We start from the raw sequence: 19261 nt of genomic DNA, 5'->3' as shown, positions 1-19261 counted from the left end.
CTTTAATTTTTTATTTATTTATGATAGTCACACACACACACACACAGAGAGAGAGAGAGGCAGAGACATAGGCAGAGGGAGAAGCAGGCTCCATGCACCGGGAGCCTGATGTGGGATTCGATCCCGGGTCTCCAGGATCGCGCCCTGGGCCAAAGGCAGGCACCAAACCGCTGTGCCACCCAGGGATCCCGATATTTTTACTTTAAAGGTCACAGTAAAAAATAGTGTTGTACCCGTAATGGAAATTTCATAGGAATTTTTCAACTAATAGCTGGGTTTAATCCATTTTTGCTTAAGGCATGGGAAAAAATTGAGGTAAAAAATTCATAAATGGGAAATCAAAGTGATAAAGATGAGTGAGAAAAATCAAAAGATATTATCCAAACATTGAAAAGTAAATAATAATTTTTTTTCACATCTTAACAAAAACAGTAATTGTTTAAAAGGAAGAGATGAATTGCCAATGAAGGTGATAAACAGGGGCACCTGGGTGGCTCAGGTTGTTGATCCAGGAGTCCTGGGATTAAGTCCTGCATCGTGCTCCCTGCACGGAGCCTGCTTCTCCCTCTGCCTGTATCTCTGCCTCTCTCTGTCTCTCATGAATAAATAAAAAGATCTTTTTCTTTAAAAAAAAAAGAAAGGAATAAATAGGCTCTTGAATTGTTTGATAATCTGCAAAGAAGGTAAATCATATAAACTCATTAAAAAATACTAAAGTGTCTGATTTAAATTCAAACTGACACCAACGAAGAGGACATAAACCCATAATACACGATTACAATAAGTATGGGTGTGTGTATAACCAATAATGAACTGAGGATGAAAAAAAATTATGAACTATCAATAATAAAAAATGAATACTGATCAACTATGCTACAGAAAAGGCTAAATTATCTTCCTATTCTCCCTACAGAGCATATTACAAAGCCACTGTCACATGAAGAGGCGATTGAAGTACACATAGCCATAAAATGTGGTGGGGGGGGGGTGGAAGCATGGACAGGTGTATCTGGCAGTTCACTAATAAAGACATTACATTTTAAAATTTCACATTTGTAATTTATAATATTTTTCAACTTTGGCATGGTGTACAGTGCCATGGTTATTTATACTATACTATGGTTATTTCTTCTTAGTCTATTCATTTTACACTTAATTTTGTATTTATAATTATTACTCTTTTTCTTCAGGAGCCACCACCCTTGTCAAATTGTATATATATAAGCTTCATGACCCACAAAATCTGGATTTGGGGCAGCCCTGGTGGTGCAGCGGTTTAGCGCCGCCTTCAGCCCGGGCATGATCCTGGAGACCCAGGATCAAGTCCCACATCAGGCTCCCTCCTTGGAGCCTGCTTCTCCCTCTGCCTGGATCTCTGACTCTCTCTGTATTTCTGTGTCTCTCATGAATAAATAAATAAAAATCTTTTTAAAAAATCTGGATTTGTTCTCTTATTATCATCCCTCTCCACCTAATGTACCTTTACTCATCCTAGTCCTCTACAAATCTGTATACCACGCCACAGCATAAAGGACCTTATAAAAATTCATTTTATTTCTCCCCTACTCTTCCAGTGATTTCCCATTAGCCTTAGGATGAAGACCAAAATCCTCAACATAGGATCTGGGCCCTGTCTATATTTCCCCCTCCCTCTCTCCCTCTGCTCCAACTCCACTGGCATCTTTTTGTTCTTTGAATGCCCTACAAGCCCTTTACACACGCTGTACTCTGTGCCTAGGAGACATTCTATCTCCCCACTATCCCATTAACGAATTACCTCTTATTTAAACCTTCCATGGTCACTGGAAGTTCGCTTCCTCAGTGAATCTTTAAATCTGGCCAGCCCCTTCCCCTCCTTAAACCTTCACTGCTCTCTTTACTTTTCCTTCATAGCAGGTCTTCCTCTTTGTAATCCTACACTTCTGTGATTATCAGATGGTACATCTCTCTCGCAATCAGACTGCAAATTCCATGAAAAAAGGAACGGTGTCTCTTCAGCGTTAGTCTAGCATCTGGAATAAAGCTGGCACTTAATTACACCCTCTCTCCATCACATACTTGAACTAAGAATGGTGATACAATCTTACAGTCTGGGGCACCACAACAGGTTCATGTGTGTGCCCGTGCTCCGGGAGTCTTCCTGGACATCTCGATTTTCTTGGAGTTATTCCACCAAGTTGCAACATGAGCTTCACCTGAGGCTGTAACCCAGCACCATGGCCATCTGCGAATTACTCTAACCAGATTCCTAGGATGCATCTTCTGGCAGTGGACCTTTACTTCATTTTGCAAAGATTCTCTTGCCTTCTGTGAACCTATTTCTTTTTTTCGGGGGGGGGGGGGGGAGGGGGGGAGCAACACTTCCTTTTGCATAAGCCTTGTAGTTGTATATACAACATTTCAAAGTACTTCCACAGTCATTCTTACCTCCTCATAGTATAGTGCTTTCCTGAATCTTAAAACACCTTTCATGGCAGATGGTCTAGTTTAGAGAAAATACACTTTGTAAGGAGCCAGGAGGTACAGGTGGTTGCTCTGAGTTGGGAAGAAGGCTTGACCCTTCCCCTCGCCAGGAATCGTTCTGTTTCCATAGAGGGAGAGGCGAGCAGGGGGTCGATAGCTCTGTTCTAGAGCTACCACAGATATATTTGGAGCCCTCGTTCATGAAGGTTTTTCCCCTAAAGATTACTTAATGTTGGGGATGCCCGGGTGGCTCAGTGGTTCAAGTGCCGCCTTCAGCCCAGGGCCTGATCCTGAGGACCCGGGATCAAGTCCCACATTGGGTTCCCTGCATGGAGCCTGCTTCTCCCTCTCCCTCTCATAAATGAATGAATAAAATCTTAAAAAAAAAAAAAAAAAAAAAAAGATTACCTAATGGGGTCGGGTAACCACGTTTCACCGGCTCTATTTGTTCAGCGTGCGTGTCCTTCAGCATTGTCTAACAGGGCTTTCAAAATTCCACCAAGGAGTATTAGGGGGAATATTCAAGAACTCCCCAAGTCGTATTTAAGACTGTGAGGATGTCCCTGAATCATCTGCTTGTTTGAAACCACGTTATCAGCCGAGGCTAGGAATCAAGAAAGCTGAATTGGAAACCAACTTTAAACTTAACAGGTGCGTCGTAGAGAAAAATCAGAAAAATTTAAATACAAGGGCCCTTCTTTTTTTTTGTTTTTAAGATTTTATTTATGAGAGACAGAGAGAGGGGCAGAGACATAGGCTGAGGGAGAAGCGGACAGAAGTGGGCAGGGGGAGGAGAAGGGGGCAGAGGGGTAGGGGGAGAAGCGGGCAGGGGAGAAGCAGGCAGGGGTAGGAAGGGGCGGGGGCAGAGGGAGGAGGGGTGGGGGGAGAAGGGGGCAGGGGGAGGAAGGAGCAAGGGGAGGAGGGGGCAAGGGGAGAGGCGGGCAGGGGAGGAGGGGGCAGGGGGAGGAGCGGGCAGGGGGAGAGGCGGGCAGGGGGAGGAGGGGGCAAGGGGAGAGGCGGGCAGGGGAGGAGGGGGCAGGGGGAGAGGCGGGCGCAGGGAGAAGCCGGGTCCCCGCAGGAGCCAACGCGGCACTCGATCCCGGGTCCCCAGGGTCGCGGCCCGGGCGGAGGGCGGCGCTGAACCCGAGCCCCCGGGGTCCCCACCGGGCCCTGCAGGCGTCCGCTGCCTCGGGGATAAAATCCGGAGAGGAGCTTCGCCCGCAGCCGACGTCGCGATCCGGCGGGCACAAGGTCGGCCGGCGCCCCCGCTTGCGGAGAACCGACCCTTCCAGGCCACCCGGACGCGGGGCCGGCCGCCGGCGCACAGCGCCGCCCCCGCCGCCCCCGCCGCCCCCGCCGCCCCCGCCGCCCCCGCCCGGCGCCCACTTCCGGCTTCCGGCCGGCAGCCCCGGCCTCCCTCCCTTTCCGCCCGCAGCCCCGCCCCGCCCCGCCTGCCGTCACGTGACCGCGCGGCGTGCCCCGCCCCCTGCCCCCGTTCACGTGACCGTGCTAGGGGAGAAAACGCCTGACCCCGGCCCCGGCCTCCGCGGGCGAGCCTCTTCCTCCTGCCGCCGTCCCTCCGCCGCTTGCCCTTCAGACGCCGGCGCCGCCGTCCGCCCGGGTCCGGAGCGCCGTCCGCCATGCGGCTCCTGCCCCCGGCCCCAGGCGGGCCGCGGCGGAACCAGCCGGGTCACCTGCGCCCCTGCGGCCCCGCGCTGCTGCTGCTGCTGCTGCTCCTGCTGGGCGGCTGCCTGGGGGCCTCGCGGGCGGCGGCGGGCTCCCGGAGGCCCAACGTGGTGCTGCTGCTCACCGACGACCAGGACGAGGTGCTCGGCGGCATGGTAACGCTTCTGCCCCGCCCCGCCCCGCCCCGCCGACTCCCGGGCCGACCCCCCCCCCCCCCCCCCCACCGCCCCGCAGGTGTCTGGGCCGCTTTGCCCTTCCCTGCCTCGGCTCCGCGGCTCCGCGGTCCTGGCGAGCTGCGCCTCTGCCGCCCCCGGCCCCGTAGGCGAGCTCCGGGGGCCGCGGGACTCCGTTTCCCCCTCCTCCGCCCTCTCCTGGGCGGACCCCCGTGCACGCACCGCGCCGAGCTTCCAGGTCGGACCCGGGCTGCGCCCCGAGGCGTGGACGCCAGCTAGGGGTGGGCTGGGCCGCCGGCACGCGCGCCCGGCTTCTCTCTTGCACCAGCCCCGCCGAGTCTTTGCAGGAAGGACCTAGGCCGGCTCCGCGTGCACAGGGCTGCGCTGGGTATCTTAGAAAATAAGTGCTGAAGCGGACTGATCCGGTAGGTGGTCGGCGGGCGGCTCAGGGTGTGCGTGGCCGGACGCGCAGCAGGAGAGTTCAATCAGCCCGATCGAGCCCCTGGATGCTGCTGATGCTGATGCTGATGCCGATGCATTGGCTCCTGCGGCCCGTGTTCCATTTTATTTATTTATTTATTTTTCTGCTGTGTCTCAGGCTTCTTTAAGAAAGTGATGAGTGATGTGGGGATTCAAAACAAGAGCATCCTTGAACTTCACCTTTCCTCCAACCAGTCCCATTTTAAATGTGTTTTGTCAGGCGACTTCGCTCTTGCCCAGAGTGAGCGTTGCTTCTGTATCTTAGAGTTCTGGAATTTATGACCTTCAGGAGCGCTCGCCCAGGCTCCTGTTGATGGAGGCCCCGGAACGTGGCTTCCCCGAGGCGCTTAAGTAGTCGAAGCAGGTAGGAATCCAGCAGGTGCTCTGATGCTGGGTCTGGCATTTCTCTTCTCTTTAAATGTACATGGGTATGTATATACACACACACACACACACCTTGTCTCTTCGTTTCAGTTCTCTCTTTGCTTTCAGCTAAATGCTGAGCCTATGAAAACCCTTCCCAGGAGAAGTTCCTGCTACTGTATGTGAACACTCTTCCTCAATGTTCTTCAGACTGATTTCAACCCATCCGTGAGCTGTAAAATCAGCTCAATGAGCAGCTACCAGCATTTTTTACTTTCCTGTGGAATAGAGTAGAAAATGTTGGTGTTAAAAAAAAAAAAAAAAAGAAAAGAAAAAGAAAATGTTGGTGTGATAGATGTGGGACGTATGGTAAAGGTTCACGTAGACCAGATATGTAATTCTGGGTTATGAATTAAAATGTAGTTCTGACTCAGGACTCTGTTCACAATTATGAGAATCTTTTCTCTCTTTTTTAAAATTTTTTTTTGTTTTTCAAAGATTTTATTTATTAATCAGAGACAGAGAGAGGCAGAAACACAGGCAGAGGGAGAAGCAGGCTCCATGCAGGGAGCCCAATGTGGGACTCGATCCCAGGACCCCAGGATCACGCCCTGGGCCGAAAGCAGGTGCTGAACCACTGAGTCACCTGCACTGCCTTAAGAATCTTTTCTAGTTAATGTTTAAGATGCTTGCATTTTGACTCCACGCTTCTTCCTGCCACATAGGCCTCATTGCCTTTTACCTTCTACACCACATTGACATTGAAGAGTCTTGACTTAATTGCCCTCCTGGAATTTACTTTGTTTTTCCCGTTCTCATCACTACACTTAACCCTCCTCACAAAATTCCTTTAAAAAAAAAAAAAAGTTTTTGTGTGTGTATGTGTGTCATTGAAAAGCGTTTTGTTTAGGGGCCCCTGGGTGGCTTAGTCAGTTAAGCATCTGCCTTCGGCTCAGGTCATGATCTCAGGGTCCTGGGATCGAGCCCCTGCTCAGCGGGGAGCCTGCTTCTCCCTCTCCCACCTGCTTGCACATGCTGGCTTTCACTCGCTCTCTCACTCTCATAAATAAAATCTTAAAAAAAAAAAAAAAAGTGTCTAGAAAAACCAAGCCATCTCATATCAAAAATTAGCAATAGTTAGTGACTAAAACAATTAAAAGGTCAAGCTTTTACATTTCTGTTGAAAACAAAAATTTATCACTGAAATACCAGGTGTTCAGAACCGAGTTTCTTAGTTCTTAGAGATCGATGTGGTCTGTGTAGATCTGAGGTATCTTCCCCTTAACATGTTCATTGTATTTGGTTCTTTAAACCAGTAGCAGATTCTTTTTTATAGGTGTTTACACTGAAGAGAAAAACCAAAATTGATACTCAGGGACACCAGTGGGGTCATGGAAGTCCTTAATTTATATGTAATACTCTGTATTTTACCTTCATTTTTTGTAGAGTGAGGTTTCTGACCCAAAAAAGGGGGGTCAGATTGCTTACTGATTGCTGCCATAGTTGGCAAAAGAAATGGTGGTCCAATCCACCACACCAGCTCAGGTCGAAGAATTATAAGCGTTTGTGTGATTGCTGCTTCTCATAGAATCTTTCAGTCACCTTTGAAATTGTCTTTGATGCATCATCATTGTTGCAGGCATCATCTGAAGGACTTTAGTTTCTTGGCTTAGGGAACAGTTCCTATTTCTTTACTTTACTTGGATGTTATCATGGTGGGATGGACACACTGTTCACAGAAGCACAGGCTGCTCTTTTTAAAATCATTCACTTTAGAAAAAGTGACATTTGGTAAAAACTTTTAAGGAAAGGAGAGATGGAGCCATGATGAAATGTAGGGCAAGAATAGATGATGTCTTTGCCTCAAGCATAGTGATCTTTCACCATTAAAAGAAAAATTAGCCATAGATTATTAGAATCGTTAAAACTTTATTTCAGAGCAGCTATATACATGGGAGCCAAAAAAGTAAATGACTCCTTAGGATTTTTATGGAAGGGATGTGCTTTGGATGAGTAAAGTTACCCTTATTTGGGTGTTAAGACTGGCTGCTGCTTAGGCAGCGTTGCACAGCCCTGACCTGACCAGCCTTGCAGCTGTCCTTGCTTACATCTTAAAAGATCAATGTTAACGTTCAGGTTAGCATGGACACACACATTTTCAGTACACTGTGTTTTCTTGTTTAAGATTTGTTTAAGCATAGATTATGGTTATCGCTGTCCCGGTGTTAGCAGTATGAAAATGACTGTCATTGATGTAGATTTCTTACTTACACTAAAATCTGTGTTCCCATGCAGCCCTGCATCATTTGCTGGCTCTTGCCTAATGCTTTGACCTTAACTCACCCCACAGTCTCCTTTACTTGCTGTGCTGCTCCTACATTTGCCTTTTTTCCTTCTCTGGCCGCCCTTGTCCTTGCTGTTATTCACTCAGCCTGGACACATCGTCTCCTGGATCTTTGCATGGCTGACCTCTTCATCATGTGACTCTGAGTATCACAGTTATCTCAGGCCTCCTGAGAGAGGCCTCTCCTGACCACCTATCTAGAGTAGTTTCTCCCTCTCCTCCCACCAGCTGTAAGCATGGTGATGCATAACTCATCCTGATTTATTCTGTTGATAGCACTTCACTGCCTGAAATGATTGTTTACTTGTTACTTGTTTAAATTCCCAAGTACAAAGGTCATGAGATCAAAGACCACCTGTTTTTTGTCCACCTTTGCCTAGATCAGTGCCTGGCATACATTAAGTGGTTAACAAATGGGTTATAATCACACAGTATAGTCTTCTGTAAATCAGAAACTCTTCAGTAGTTTTGCCTATTTGTCAGTTTGAGGATTAAGTCCCATATAATCAACTAACATTAACTCACTTTCCCCACTTACACTTTGTATTCTCGTTTCCCCTCCCTGTGTGTCATCATACCTCAGATTTTTTGGTCAAACCAGTGTTTCACTCAGCCTAATATTCTTTACCTAACGGTAGCACCCAGTGATGTTTTGCGGAGTATCATAGTTGGTGACATTGCTGTGAAGATTAGCGAAGACCTTATATATCTACCTATAGCATCTCCTGGGAACCTATTATGGATCTATTCGTGAAATTATGAAATGTCTTCTTAAATAAGTTAGGATTCTCATCCTTTTGAGCTTAGGGGTTCCTTAGGTTTTTTACTATCTATATAAAACAGTGAGGGGAAGTCATTTATACAGTATTATAAATAAGATCCTTGTTAACATAGTTACTTAGATTATCTTTAAGGAATTATTGCACAATAAGATATACTTAAAACTGCACTGAATATGGTCTTAATTTTTTTTTTTTTGATCTTAGATTTCAAAGGTACTTCAAAAATCATCATGAACTGATTAATATGATACAAATAAAATTAGAGTCTCTTCAGTGGTCCTTTCTTACTGTCTGGAATCTGAGTAAAGATTATTAGTGTTCACTTTATTTGTATTTAAACGACATTCTTCATACTTTTATCTCATTCTAGGATTTGAGATCAATTCTCATCTATACTGTTTGCCATCTGGTTCAAGTCCTTACCTGAGGTGGTGATTGGTCTAGTGCACAGGTTTTGGGCATATAGTTGAAAAGTGTACATTTGGATTCCACCACTGGATGTGTGATAATCGAGTTGTTTTCTGGGCCTCCTGACCTTATCTGGCTTTCAGAACCTGAGTGTTATTTCTGTTTTAAAGGGTGGAAGGCTCCTTTCATCTCTTATCCCACTTCCTGCTTCTAAAGATGAATTTATGGAGATTTGCCATATCTATCTTGTAAGGGGGCTGGTGACAAAAGAGAGCACCAAAATTTAGTTACTTTGAAATCAGCACTGCTAGAATAGTGCTGTCAGCTGTGAACTTTCCCTTCCTGCGGGCATTATGACCCTTTTGATCTTTTGCATGGGACATAACTAATTGTAACCAAACCTGTTTGGTTCATCTCCAGAATCACACAGGACTCTTTTGACATTTCTTAGTGTCAAATGGAGCTGATCATTACGAGTAAGATGCAAAAAACATGAGTTTTGGTCTGCGTGTTTTTGTTTATTGGAGGAAATGGATTAACACATAATTATTTATTTCACAGACACCACTAAAGAAAACCAAGGCTCTCATTGGAGAAATGGGGATGACTTTCTCCAGTGCTGTAAGTTTTGAAGCTGACTTACTTTTGTGAGACTTTCTGTTCATATTCCAAGAAGCAGCACTCTTTTTGGGGTAGTCTAGTGTAATCTGTATGGTTTTTTTTTTCCTAGTTAGATGCGTGATCTAAAGGAAGGACTTTATTTAAAGTGACTTAAATTCTTTTAATTGAAATATTTTTACTAATTGAACCTTAATTGTAGGTATTTTCTAAGCCAGTTTGATTTATAGCTCAGAACTAGATAAATTTTTTTTAATTTCTTTTTTTATTTATTTATGATAGTCACAGAGAGAGAGGCGCAGAGACACAGGCAGAGGGAGAAGCAGGCTCCATGCACCGGGAGCCCGATGTGGGACTCGATCCCGGGTCTCCAGGATCGTGCCCTGGGCCAAAGGCAGGCGCCAAACCGCTGCGCCACCCAGGGATCCCGATAATTTTTTTTTTTTTAAACCTCACTGTTTGAGGTTTGAAAATGGACTGTAAGAATTAAGTAACATTCATTTCTATGGAAAGGCACAAGGTTAATCAGAATCCGAACAGGATTTTTTTTAGGCCGGGTAAAGTGATTCCAGATTTATCTGGAATTAGAAGTAGGTTAGAACAATCAAGATTATTTCTTAAAGGAGGAAATTGCCCTTCCAAATAATAAAATGCAATATGAAGATACAGTAAACATTGTGACATTGACCAAAAAATAGGTCAGCAGACAAAAAAGCAAAAGGTTTAAAAGGGTTGCCAATATCTAACAAACTTTAAAAAGCAAAAGTAAAAAATGGCAAGTATTTGTAACATGACTGAATCCTTCCTTAACTCAGATTTTCAGTTATAAGAAGCTAATGCCCCAGGAGGAAAAAATATACAAAATTCATGAACAAATCATTCACGTAAACAGTTGGTCAGTATGCATGTGGAGAATGTTCATCCTCAACAGTATTTAAAAATGCCAAATCCAATTTGAAAGGCCAAAGAAATGCAAGTATTTAAAAGGGATACTATGTAGTTTTGGCAAGAGCATGCTTGCATGAGCATTCCTTCCCTGCTGGTGTGAGTATAAACTAGTGTTCTCCATAAGGTGGCTTGGCAACATGTACTAAGACCTATACAAATATCAGGTAGAAGGGGCTCAGCTATTAGAAATGCAATTAGAGTAGAAAAAAATAATCTGTATCCAGTGTATTAAGTGATGTAGGAAATGTATAAAGCTACAGGTTTTCCTGAAAATGAACCTGTACCTCTCAGCTACATTAGATTCAAGTAGTATTCTTTATCTTTGGTTAAGACCTAGCTCCTAGGGGCACCTAGGTGGCTCAGTTGGTTAAGCGTCCATCTCCTGATCTCAGCTCAGGTCTTGATCTCAGGGTTTTGAGCTCAAGTCCCACTTTGGGCTCCAAACTGGGCATGGAACATACTTTTAAAACAAAACAAAACAAAACAAAACAAAAAAAAACCTAATTCCTACCACAAAAATATTTCTTTAGCAGATGAGATTGGAGTAACTCTTATTCTGCAGAAAGAAACCAACTGAAAAAAAAATCTGTTATCTTGGTTTATCTGGTTTACTGTCTCCACTATGTGACTTAAAGCAGCTCTAAAGTGTGTCGTATGTTACCAAAACACACACACACACACACACACACACACACACACACACACAAAAAAAAACGCAAACTCTATTCCGTGGGAAACTAGAAATTCAAAGTTAGAATATTAAGTAGCTTTGTTTGCTCTTTTTAGAAATGATGAGAAATCCATCTTTCTTGTGTAACTAGGTTTTTTTTTGCTTCTGTTCCCTTTGTAGTATGTGCCAAGTGCTCTTTGCTGTCCGAGCAGAGCCAGTATCTTGACAGGGAAGTACCCACATAATCATCACGTTGTTAACAACACTTTAGAGGGAAACTGCAGTAGTAAGTCTTGGCAGAAGATCCAAGAACCAAATACTTTTCCAGCAATTCTCAGATCGATGTGTGGTTATCAGACCTTTTTTGCAGGGAAGTACTTAAATGAGGTATGTTGAATGATCTAATTATTCCTTTAGAAAAAAAAGCTTGATAAATGTGAATTAATGTAATTCATGTCATTTTTTTAATTATCCATTTGAGTCATGTTAAAATGTTTTTGGTGTATGTTTTCTCCTAATTTGCTCTTTGAACAATTTACTTACATGAATATATTTATATGATTTAAGTACTGTAGTTATTCTTCCTCTAAATGGCCTCACAGCATTTACTTAAAAATTGTCCTGTGACTGCTGCTGTCTGATGCATCTTCCCCTTCTTTTTCTTCTTTCTTTTTCTTCAAGAACTTTGCATGTCATGTGGCTGTCATGGTATCTTTTTCTCCATTTCCCCTTTATTAGGATGAGAATGAAGAAGTTTTTCCTCCTGCCACCTTTCCTGCACCATAACAGCTTAAGACTTAACTCCATTTTCTAACCTAAAAAAATGTAAAGAGATCGGTGGTAAAGGGAAAGCACCCAGAGCATGGGCTGTTTGGGCCATTAAAGCAAATGGCTTAGTGGTTGATGTGCTGGCCTGTTGTGCATCTGGGTGGAGGGACACCCATTACAGCCCACCAAGGCTAGATTTCACCACACTAGCCCTAGCTTTTAGTCAAACTTAAGGGAAATAGTTTGAGAGTATCTAGGTTATATCTTAGAGTAAAACTGGGAATGCAGGACAAAGATACACATTTACTTATATACTTTATCCACGGTTGTTAGAGATACTAATATCTGATCTGAATTTTCTGTTCATACTTTCTCTCCCCACAATAATTGGGAGAATTTGCAGCCTTGTGAGGTTGAAGGAAGATAAGTCAGTTTGAAAAGAATCATGAGAAATAAGTATAAATACTAGGTGAGATAAGTCTGTGGTTCATAAACAGAATTTATACTACGCATATGAAAGACCATTTAATGTGTATACAGAATTAAGAGAAATTCATTAAAATACAGAGATTTCTCATGGGTTAAATTCTTCCTTAAATGGGCAATACTAAACCTGATTGAGATAAAATGTGATAGTTCTGGGGTCACTTATTCATCTCATCAAATAAATTGAGCTCTAAAAGTAGAATTCATCATCAGGACAACTGAAGTTATAGGCTGAGAGCTCATAATCTGATTATTTTGGCTATCGTTAGGCACAAGGTCAGTTGGAGTATTCAGTTTGTGCCATCAGTAGCTCAGGAAATGAACCTTCTGGCCTAAGCCATGCAGACTTTTTCTGGAAGGAACTAGAGGTAAATATTTTGGGCTTTACAGGCCATACATCTCTTTTGTGATGACAGTAGTTTCCCCCTTGCCTACCTTATCCATGGGGGATACTTTCCCAAACCCTCAGTAGATGCCTGAAACCAAAGATAGTACTGAACTCTATATATACTATGTTTTTACCTGTGTATTTGTACCTGTGATAAAGTTTAACTGGTAAATTCGGCACAATAAGGGATTAACAACTAATAATAACAAAATAGAACAGTTAAAACCATATAATGCAATAAAAATTATGTGAATGATGTCTCTTTCAAAATATTGCACTGTACTTCATGTGATGGTGTGAGATGATATAATACCTACCTGATGAGATGAAGTGAGGTGAATGACAGACATTGCAATGTAGCATTAGGCTACTACAGACCTTCTGACAGGAGTTCCTCTGCTTCTGGACTATGGTTGACCGTGAGTTAACTGAAACCACAGGAAATGAAACTGCAGATAAGGGGGGATTCCTGTATTGGACTCTGCCATTGTAGCATGAAAGCAGCCATAGGCATTACACAAACCAAAATGAGTGCACCTATGTTCCAAAAATCCCTCATCACTGAAATGCCAATTTCCTCTGTCACAAAATATTCCTCTATTGATTGCTGTTGTTTTTTTTAATGGTTGGAAAAAAATCCTTAGCTTGCTAATCATACGTAACAGTTGGCAGGCTAGATTTGGCTTGCTGGCCATAGTTTGCAAACTCCTGCTTCAGAAGTTCCTAGGATTATAGTGTTCTTTACTTGTTGACTGGGTTTTATGTGTTTGGGAAAATAGAGCACCTTGTTTCAGGCCCTGATCAAAAAGGATTCTAAAAGTTTCCTCTTTCTTTCTGATTTGGTCAAGTCTGAGTAGTTCTGACGTCCTACTTGTCTTGCTTTTCAGTATGGAGCCCCAGATGCAGGTGGACTAGAACATGTTCCTCTAGGCTGGAGTTATTGGTATGCCTTGGTGAGTGATTATTGAAATCAGCGACAATTATACACAGCCCTGCAGATGTAAAATATGTTTACTCTCTAATTTAGCTCTAATTTTTACATGAGTTGCTTTGCGTTTATGATTAGCTATTTTATCTCCTTAAAGTCTATTGATCTGTGAGTCACTCCTCTGAGGGATGTTTTTCCTGCATCACATAAGGTTTAGTTACGTATTTTGCTGTTTTATCTTATCCACTCGTGGCTCTTCAAACTAGGACATATGATTGAAACTATGCTAGTAGTTAATAAAACTCTAGTCAAAAAATCCAATGCAGTACTAACTTGAGTAATTATATTTTTTTTTAAAATGTCTCCTTTTTTCTTTAAAGATTTATTTGACCCAGGGTTAGAGAGAGCGGTGGTGTGGGCAGAGGGAGAATCTCAGGCTGACTCCATGTTGAGCGTGGAACCTGATGCAGGACTCGGTCTCACAATCCTGAGATCACAACCTGAGCCAAAATCAAGAGTCAGATGCTTGAAAAAAAAAAAAAAGAGTCAGATGCTTAACCAGCCACTCCACCTAGGTGTCCCAGATTGTCTTGTCACTATTTAAACAGTATGGTTTAGCCCAGCATGATTTCTGACTTTTCATTTGGTGTGCTGATCTCTTAACAAATCTTACTTTCCTGTCTAATAGGAAAAGAATTCTAAATACTATAATTATACGCTCTCTATCAATGGGAAGGCACGGAAACATGGTGAAAACTACAGTGTGGACTACCTGACAGATGTTCTGGTGAGTTATCAAAGCTCTGTCCTCTCATGTGTGGCTCACAGTTGTTGAAACCTCTGCCTAGAAACCCGTTGGACTTGGTCATGTTCACTAACGTGAATGAATAATAACTTCATTTAATTGCCAAAGAATATTTCCAACTGATTAAAGACTCCTGAGGGTGTTTTTCTTTGTATATAAGCTAGGCTCAGAGCTAATGTTCTTGAAATTCCAGCAACAAATCCTTTTCCAAAGGCTAATCTCTGAGACTGTAGAGATTATTTTGAAGAGGTCTTACTTTAGAGGTTCTTACTCTTGACCCCAGTTTCACTCACAAGCTATGAGATGCAGCTTCACTGTGAGGGTGGGGAGCTAGGGACTGGGAGTTCCTAAGGCTTAAGATTTATATCTGAATTTTTATTTATATATATAAATACATAGTATAAATTTTATTTATAAACATATATAAATATTTTTATTTTTATACATAAAAATTACTGAAACTGGGTGAATTTAGGACTTGCCTTTCCTGTGTTCCTAATGACAGCCCTCCACAGAGTATTCATTCACCAAATTTTTTAGCACCCAGCATAGCAGGTGTTCAGTGAATGAAGCAAAGTCCCTCTGGGTGATCAGATAGAGAAATAAGACAGGGTATGGGAGTTACTTAGATAACGTTTAAAGAGGTGTGAGTGAGCTGTGTAGATCAGGGGAAAGGGTCCACAGAGAGAGCTACCGGTTGTGGGGGCACTGAGGCAGAAGTGTGCCCAGCATTTGGGGGAACGCACAGCTACTGACATTGCTAGAGTAAGCAGGTGGGTGGGATGGTGAAAGGAGATTGGTTCAGTCAGTACCTTTTGAGTATAGTGATGGGAATAAGTGAAGCTGTAAATCAACTAGAACAATTAAACATGTAGCATGTGTGTGGGATGCTTTCATTTTGATAACATATCTCCAGATAAGCAAATGATGAATGTAAGTCGATATAAATTAAAATCCTGAAAAAAAAAATAAATAAATAAAATAAAATAAAATCCTGGTGTGATGGATTTGGATTTAGTTTAGCTGTTATAGCTGGTGTAACTTGGGATGTCTACACTGCATGAATTTTTATAAGATTAAGATAACTTAATCCACTGGTCCCACTGGGTGAATTAGATTAACACTCTCTCTGTATATTTTATATACTTTCAGGCAGTTGTATTAATGCAACCTAATCCTTAAAAGGTCAAATTACTATTTTTTCCTTTATGAGAAGTATTAACAATTGTTAGATCGTGTATAAGATCATTGTAATCTTATTTGTTTTCCTAGGATGCTATGCTTTTCCCCTTTTTTTAAATAAGTATTGCCTAAAACCCAAATATATGTTCCTACAATACACTTGTAAATAACTGTGATGTAGGTTGTGTTAATATTAAGATTGTTAAAAGTGGTTAAAAATTAAAGATTGTTTAAAAGCGGATATGACCCTGTGCCGCCTCCTGTATACCTGAGAATGTGCATCTCTCAAGTTCTCCACTGTTGGGTAGAGTAGAAGATAACAGATCTTTGTGTATCTCAGGCTAATATCTCTTTGGGCTTCCTGGACTACAAGTCCAACTCTGAGCCGTTCTTCATGATGATCTCCACACCAGCACCTCATTCTCCTTGGACAGCCGCACCTCAGTACCAGAAGACCTTTCAGAACGTCTTTGCACCAAGAAATAAGAACTTCAACATCCATGGAACGGTAGCTTCCCCTAATCCTTGAATGAAGCCATACTTGATATAAGTAACTGTATATTATCTTGTCAGGGAACCTTTGAGCCACGTACTTGATTTTCCTTCCAGACCTTCTAAAGGTAATTTTACCTGTCTTAAGTATAAAGATAGTATAACCTTGCTTCAGAAGTACAGATAAGCTTCCTGCCACACATCCAGTTAGCAACTAAGAGAGTCCAGAGGAAATAGTAAAGCAGCGCCATCTTTCCTGACTACAGGCTCTCCTGCTAATCTCTGTGCTGGCTCTCCTCCTGCGTGGCAGTGGCTGAGACCTAGCCCTTGGGGCTGAGCGAGGCCTGCAGCAGCTTCCTGTGGGTGGCCCTCGCCGTGCCTTAGGCATAGGAAAGAGGCAGTGACCTAGTGCAATATGGCTGGAAGAGGAAGTTGAATGGAGAAATGAGCCGGAGCGGGGAATATAATTGAAGGCCACAGCCTAAATATTTGCCTCCTACACCAGTTACTTATACTTCCCTTGGCACACAGGGTGGGCTGTTCACTGGTTCAAAGGCAGAAGTTCTCTATTGCCTCATGCGTGTTGCCCAGAAATCTTCATTGCTTGTGAGATGGTAGAATGAGTCTGGGATTAGACTCAGCACTGCCACTTCTGAGCCGAGTGACCTGGCCTTGGGCAAGATGCTTAACTTCTGCTTTTTTATCTAAAGTGAGAGATCTAAATAAATAAGGTGGGAGGTCTTACTTCCTCGTGCAGCTACAATATGGACTAAGGAGCATAGAAATATGCAGCATGTTGCCTGGCACACTGTAAGCAAGTGCTTAAGTAGGATTTTAAAGGCTGAGAGAACTGAGTTTTGAACTAGAGGGCCTTTCTCTGTGTTCCAAAAGAAATTAATAGGATTTCCTATGAGCAAATAAGTAGAAATTTTAAATCAGTCACTCTGTTACAGAATTTCTTAGAGTTATTCCTGTTCCAAGATGAATTTCCAACAGGAGGATATACTGTATAACATTTCTCAATACTAAGTAAGAACCCTTTGAGACTGACAGTTTGGGAGATGGTGGCTTAGGACTTTATGAATAGGGAGGAGAAAATTAATGATGTATGGGAATGTTTATGTTTTTTTTTATTTTATTTATTGTTTTTTGGTTTTTTTAGAACTGCAAGTGATTTAAATGAGAAGAACCCTCTAGATTTGAGCTTGAGGTTTTAGGAAATTGTAATGATGAGTTTTTTTCCCAAAGTTCTAGGACGATCAGTATCTTGGGCAGGAAAATAGAGGGTGTTAAGAATGGTCGCTTATTAGGGCAATACTTAATGGAAGGTAAAATTAATATTTACCCTTTTGTAGTTTGGGTAGTAGATCCAAAGCATAGACTCAATGTTAATAAACTTAGTCTCCTTTTAGCCAATAGTCCTCTAATATCTTTCACTAAATCTTTTAATGCTGATTAATGCTGCTAACAAGGAGCCCAGGCCTTGTTTCATTAGAGAGCTACTGGGAAGAACCTAAGAATGAATGATAATCTATAGAAAGTATTTTTAGGAATATATGGAGCAGGGGAGGGGAGGTCTGAAGTTGTTCAGATGCTCTGGTGAATTCCTTCTTGGTAGAAGTATAAAATGCTGCTTTTCATTATGTATTCTGGTAGTAGTTTATTTGATTGTATTGACTTGGTGCTAACATTTTTTTTTCTTTTAAATTTTAGAACAAGCACTGGTTAATTAGGCAAGCCAAGACCCCAATGACTAATTCTTCAATACAGTTTTTAGATAATGCATTTAGGAAAAGGTGAGAGCTACTACTTTCTCAATCTGGATGGATGTTACGGACCTTCCAAGTCAGCCCATGAACAGGGGGACTGCACAATGTGGTTACCTTTGAAACAAAATCAGAAGGTAGCAGGTTGGTGGGAGAGACTCCTTGATTGGGAGTCTGCTCCCCCAGAGGTATAGGAGATGGTCTTTGGACTTCAGGACTAATAAAACAATTCATTTGTATAACTTGTTAAAACATGATTGCGAACTGGAGCCATTTGGTACAAAAAATTTTTCCCTGTGTCTGAAGAAAAGATCACTTTGTGAAAAATCAGACTCAATATTTGTATAAGACCCAAAGGCTTAGGGCACCCGCGGTGGCCCAGCGGTTTGGTGCCGCCTGCAGCCCAGGGCGTGATCCTGGAGACCTGGGATTGAGTCCCACGTCAGGCTCTCTGTATGGTGCCTGCTTCTCCCTCTGCCTGTGTCTCTGTCTCTGTGTGTGTGTGTGTGTGTGTGTGTGTGTGTGTGTGTGTGTGTCTCTCTCTCTCTCTCTCTGAATAAATAAATAAAATCTTTAAAAAAATTTTTAAATTAAATTAAAAAAAAAAAAAGAGCCAAAGGCTTAGAATAGAACAGAATATTTGCACTTGCTTTTGGAATTTTAAGGAATTTCCTTAAGTCAGTTCTTAAAAATCCATTACACTCTCTTAAGATGTATTTAGATTATACCAGGAGTGAGGAAACTTCTATAAAGGGCCAGACAGTAAATATTATAGCCTGACAAGCCAAATGGTCTTTGTCACAGTTGCCCAGCTTTGCTGTTGGAGCAAAACTAGGCAATATATGAATGAACAATATAAAAACAGTGACTTATTTAATGGGTACAGAGTTGCAGATTTGCAAGAAAAAGTTCTGGAGATCTGTTCCACTGTGTGAATATACTTAATACTAATGATTGTACCCTTAAAATTTGTTAAGATGGTAAATTATATCTCGTGTGTTTTTTACCGCAATTTAAAAACAAACCTAGGACAGCCCCAGTGGTTCAGCAGTTTAGCGCTGCCTTTGGCCCAGGGTGGATCCTGGGGACCTGGGATCGAGTCCCATGTCGGGCTCCCTGCGTGGAGCCTGCTTCTCCCTCTGCCTGTGTCTCTGCCTCTCTCTCTCTCTGTGTCTGTCATGAATAAATAAATAAAATCTTAAAAAAAATACAATAAAAATAAAAACAAACCTAAATAGTGGACAGGCTGTGGCCCATCACTAATTGCTTGCCCACCCCTAGTTTAGATCCTGAAATGTTGTAGTGTGGGTCTGTCTGAATTAATCTGTGTTAATCAGTACTGAATTGACAGCTTTCCCTTCCAGTTGTTTCTGCTCTCATCACTCGTTTTAGTAAAGCTAACTGGTTATTAAAAGCTTCACTTCTGGGATCCCTGGGTGGCGCAGTGGTTTGGCGCCTGCCTATGGCCCAGGGCACGATCCTGGAGACCCGGGATCGAGTCCCACGTCGGG

General features: G+C 42.6%; 1 protein-coding gene across 1 annotated transcript in view; it reads left to right on the top strand.

Annotated features, from left to right (window-relative positions):
• The first annotated feature begins 4007 nt into the window (after positions 1–4007).
• Positions 4008–19261, top strand: part of GNS (glucosamine (N-acetyl)-6-sulfatase) — a 52210-nt gene continuing 36956 nt past the window's right edge. The window contains exons 1-7 of the mRNA XM_038549917.1: positions 4008–4304; positions 9261–9320; positions 11116–11322; positions 13465–13530; positions 14194–14292; positions 15833–16000; positions 17698–17780. Of these exons, the coding sequence (XP_038405845.1) occupies positions 4104–4304; positions 9261–9320; positions 11116–11322; positions 13465–13530; positions 14194–14292; positions 15833–16000; positions 17698–17780 (884 nt within the window). The 5' untranslated portion in view covers positions 4008–4103. The remainder of the gene's footprint in view (positions 4305–9260; positions 9321–11115; positions 11323–13464; positions 13531–14193; positions 14293–15832; positions 16001–17697; positions 17781–19261) is intronic.

Source organism: Canis lupus, chromosome 10 (genome assembly GCF_011100685.1).
Source record: "Canis lupus familiaris isolate Mischka breed German Shepherd chromosome 10, alternate assembly UU_Cfam_GSD_1.0, whole genome shotgun sequence".
Taxonomy (NCBI): Eukaryota; Metazoa; Chordata; class Mammalia; order Carnivora; family Canidae; genus Canis; species Canis lupus.
The sequence above is the reverse complement of the archived record's forward strand: the minus strand, read 5'-3'. Positions and strand labels throughout refer to the sequence as shown.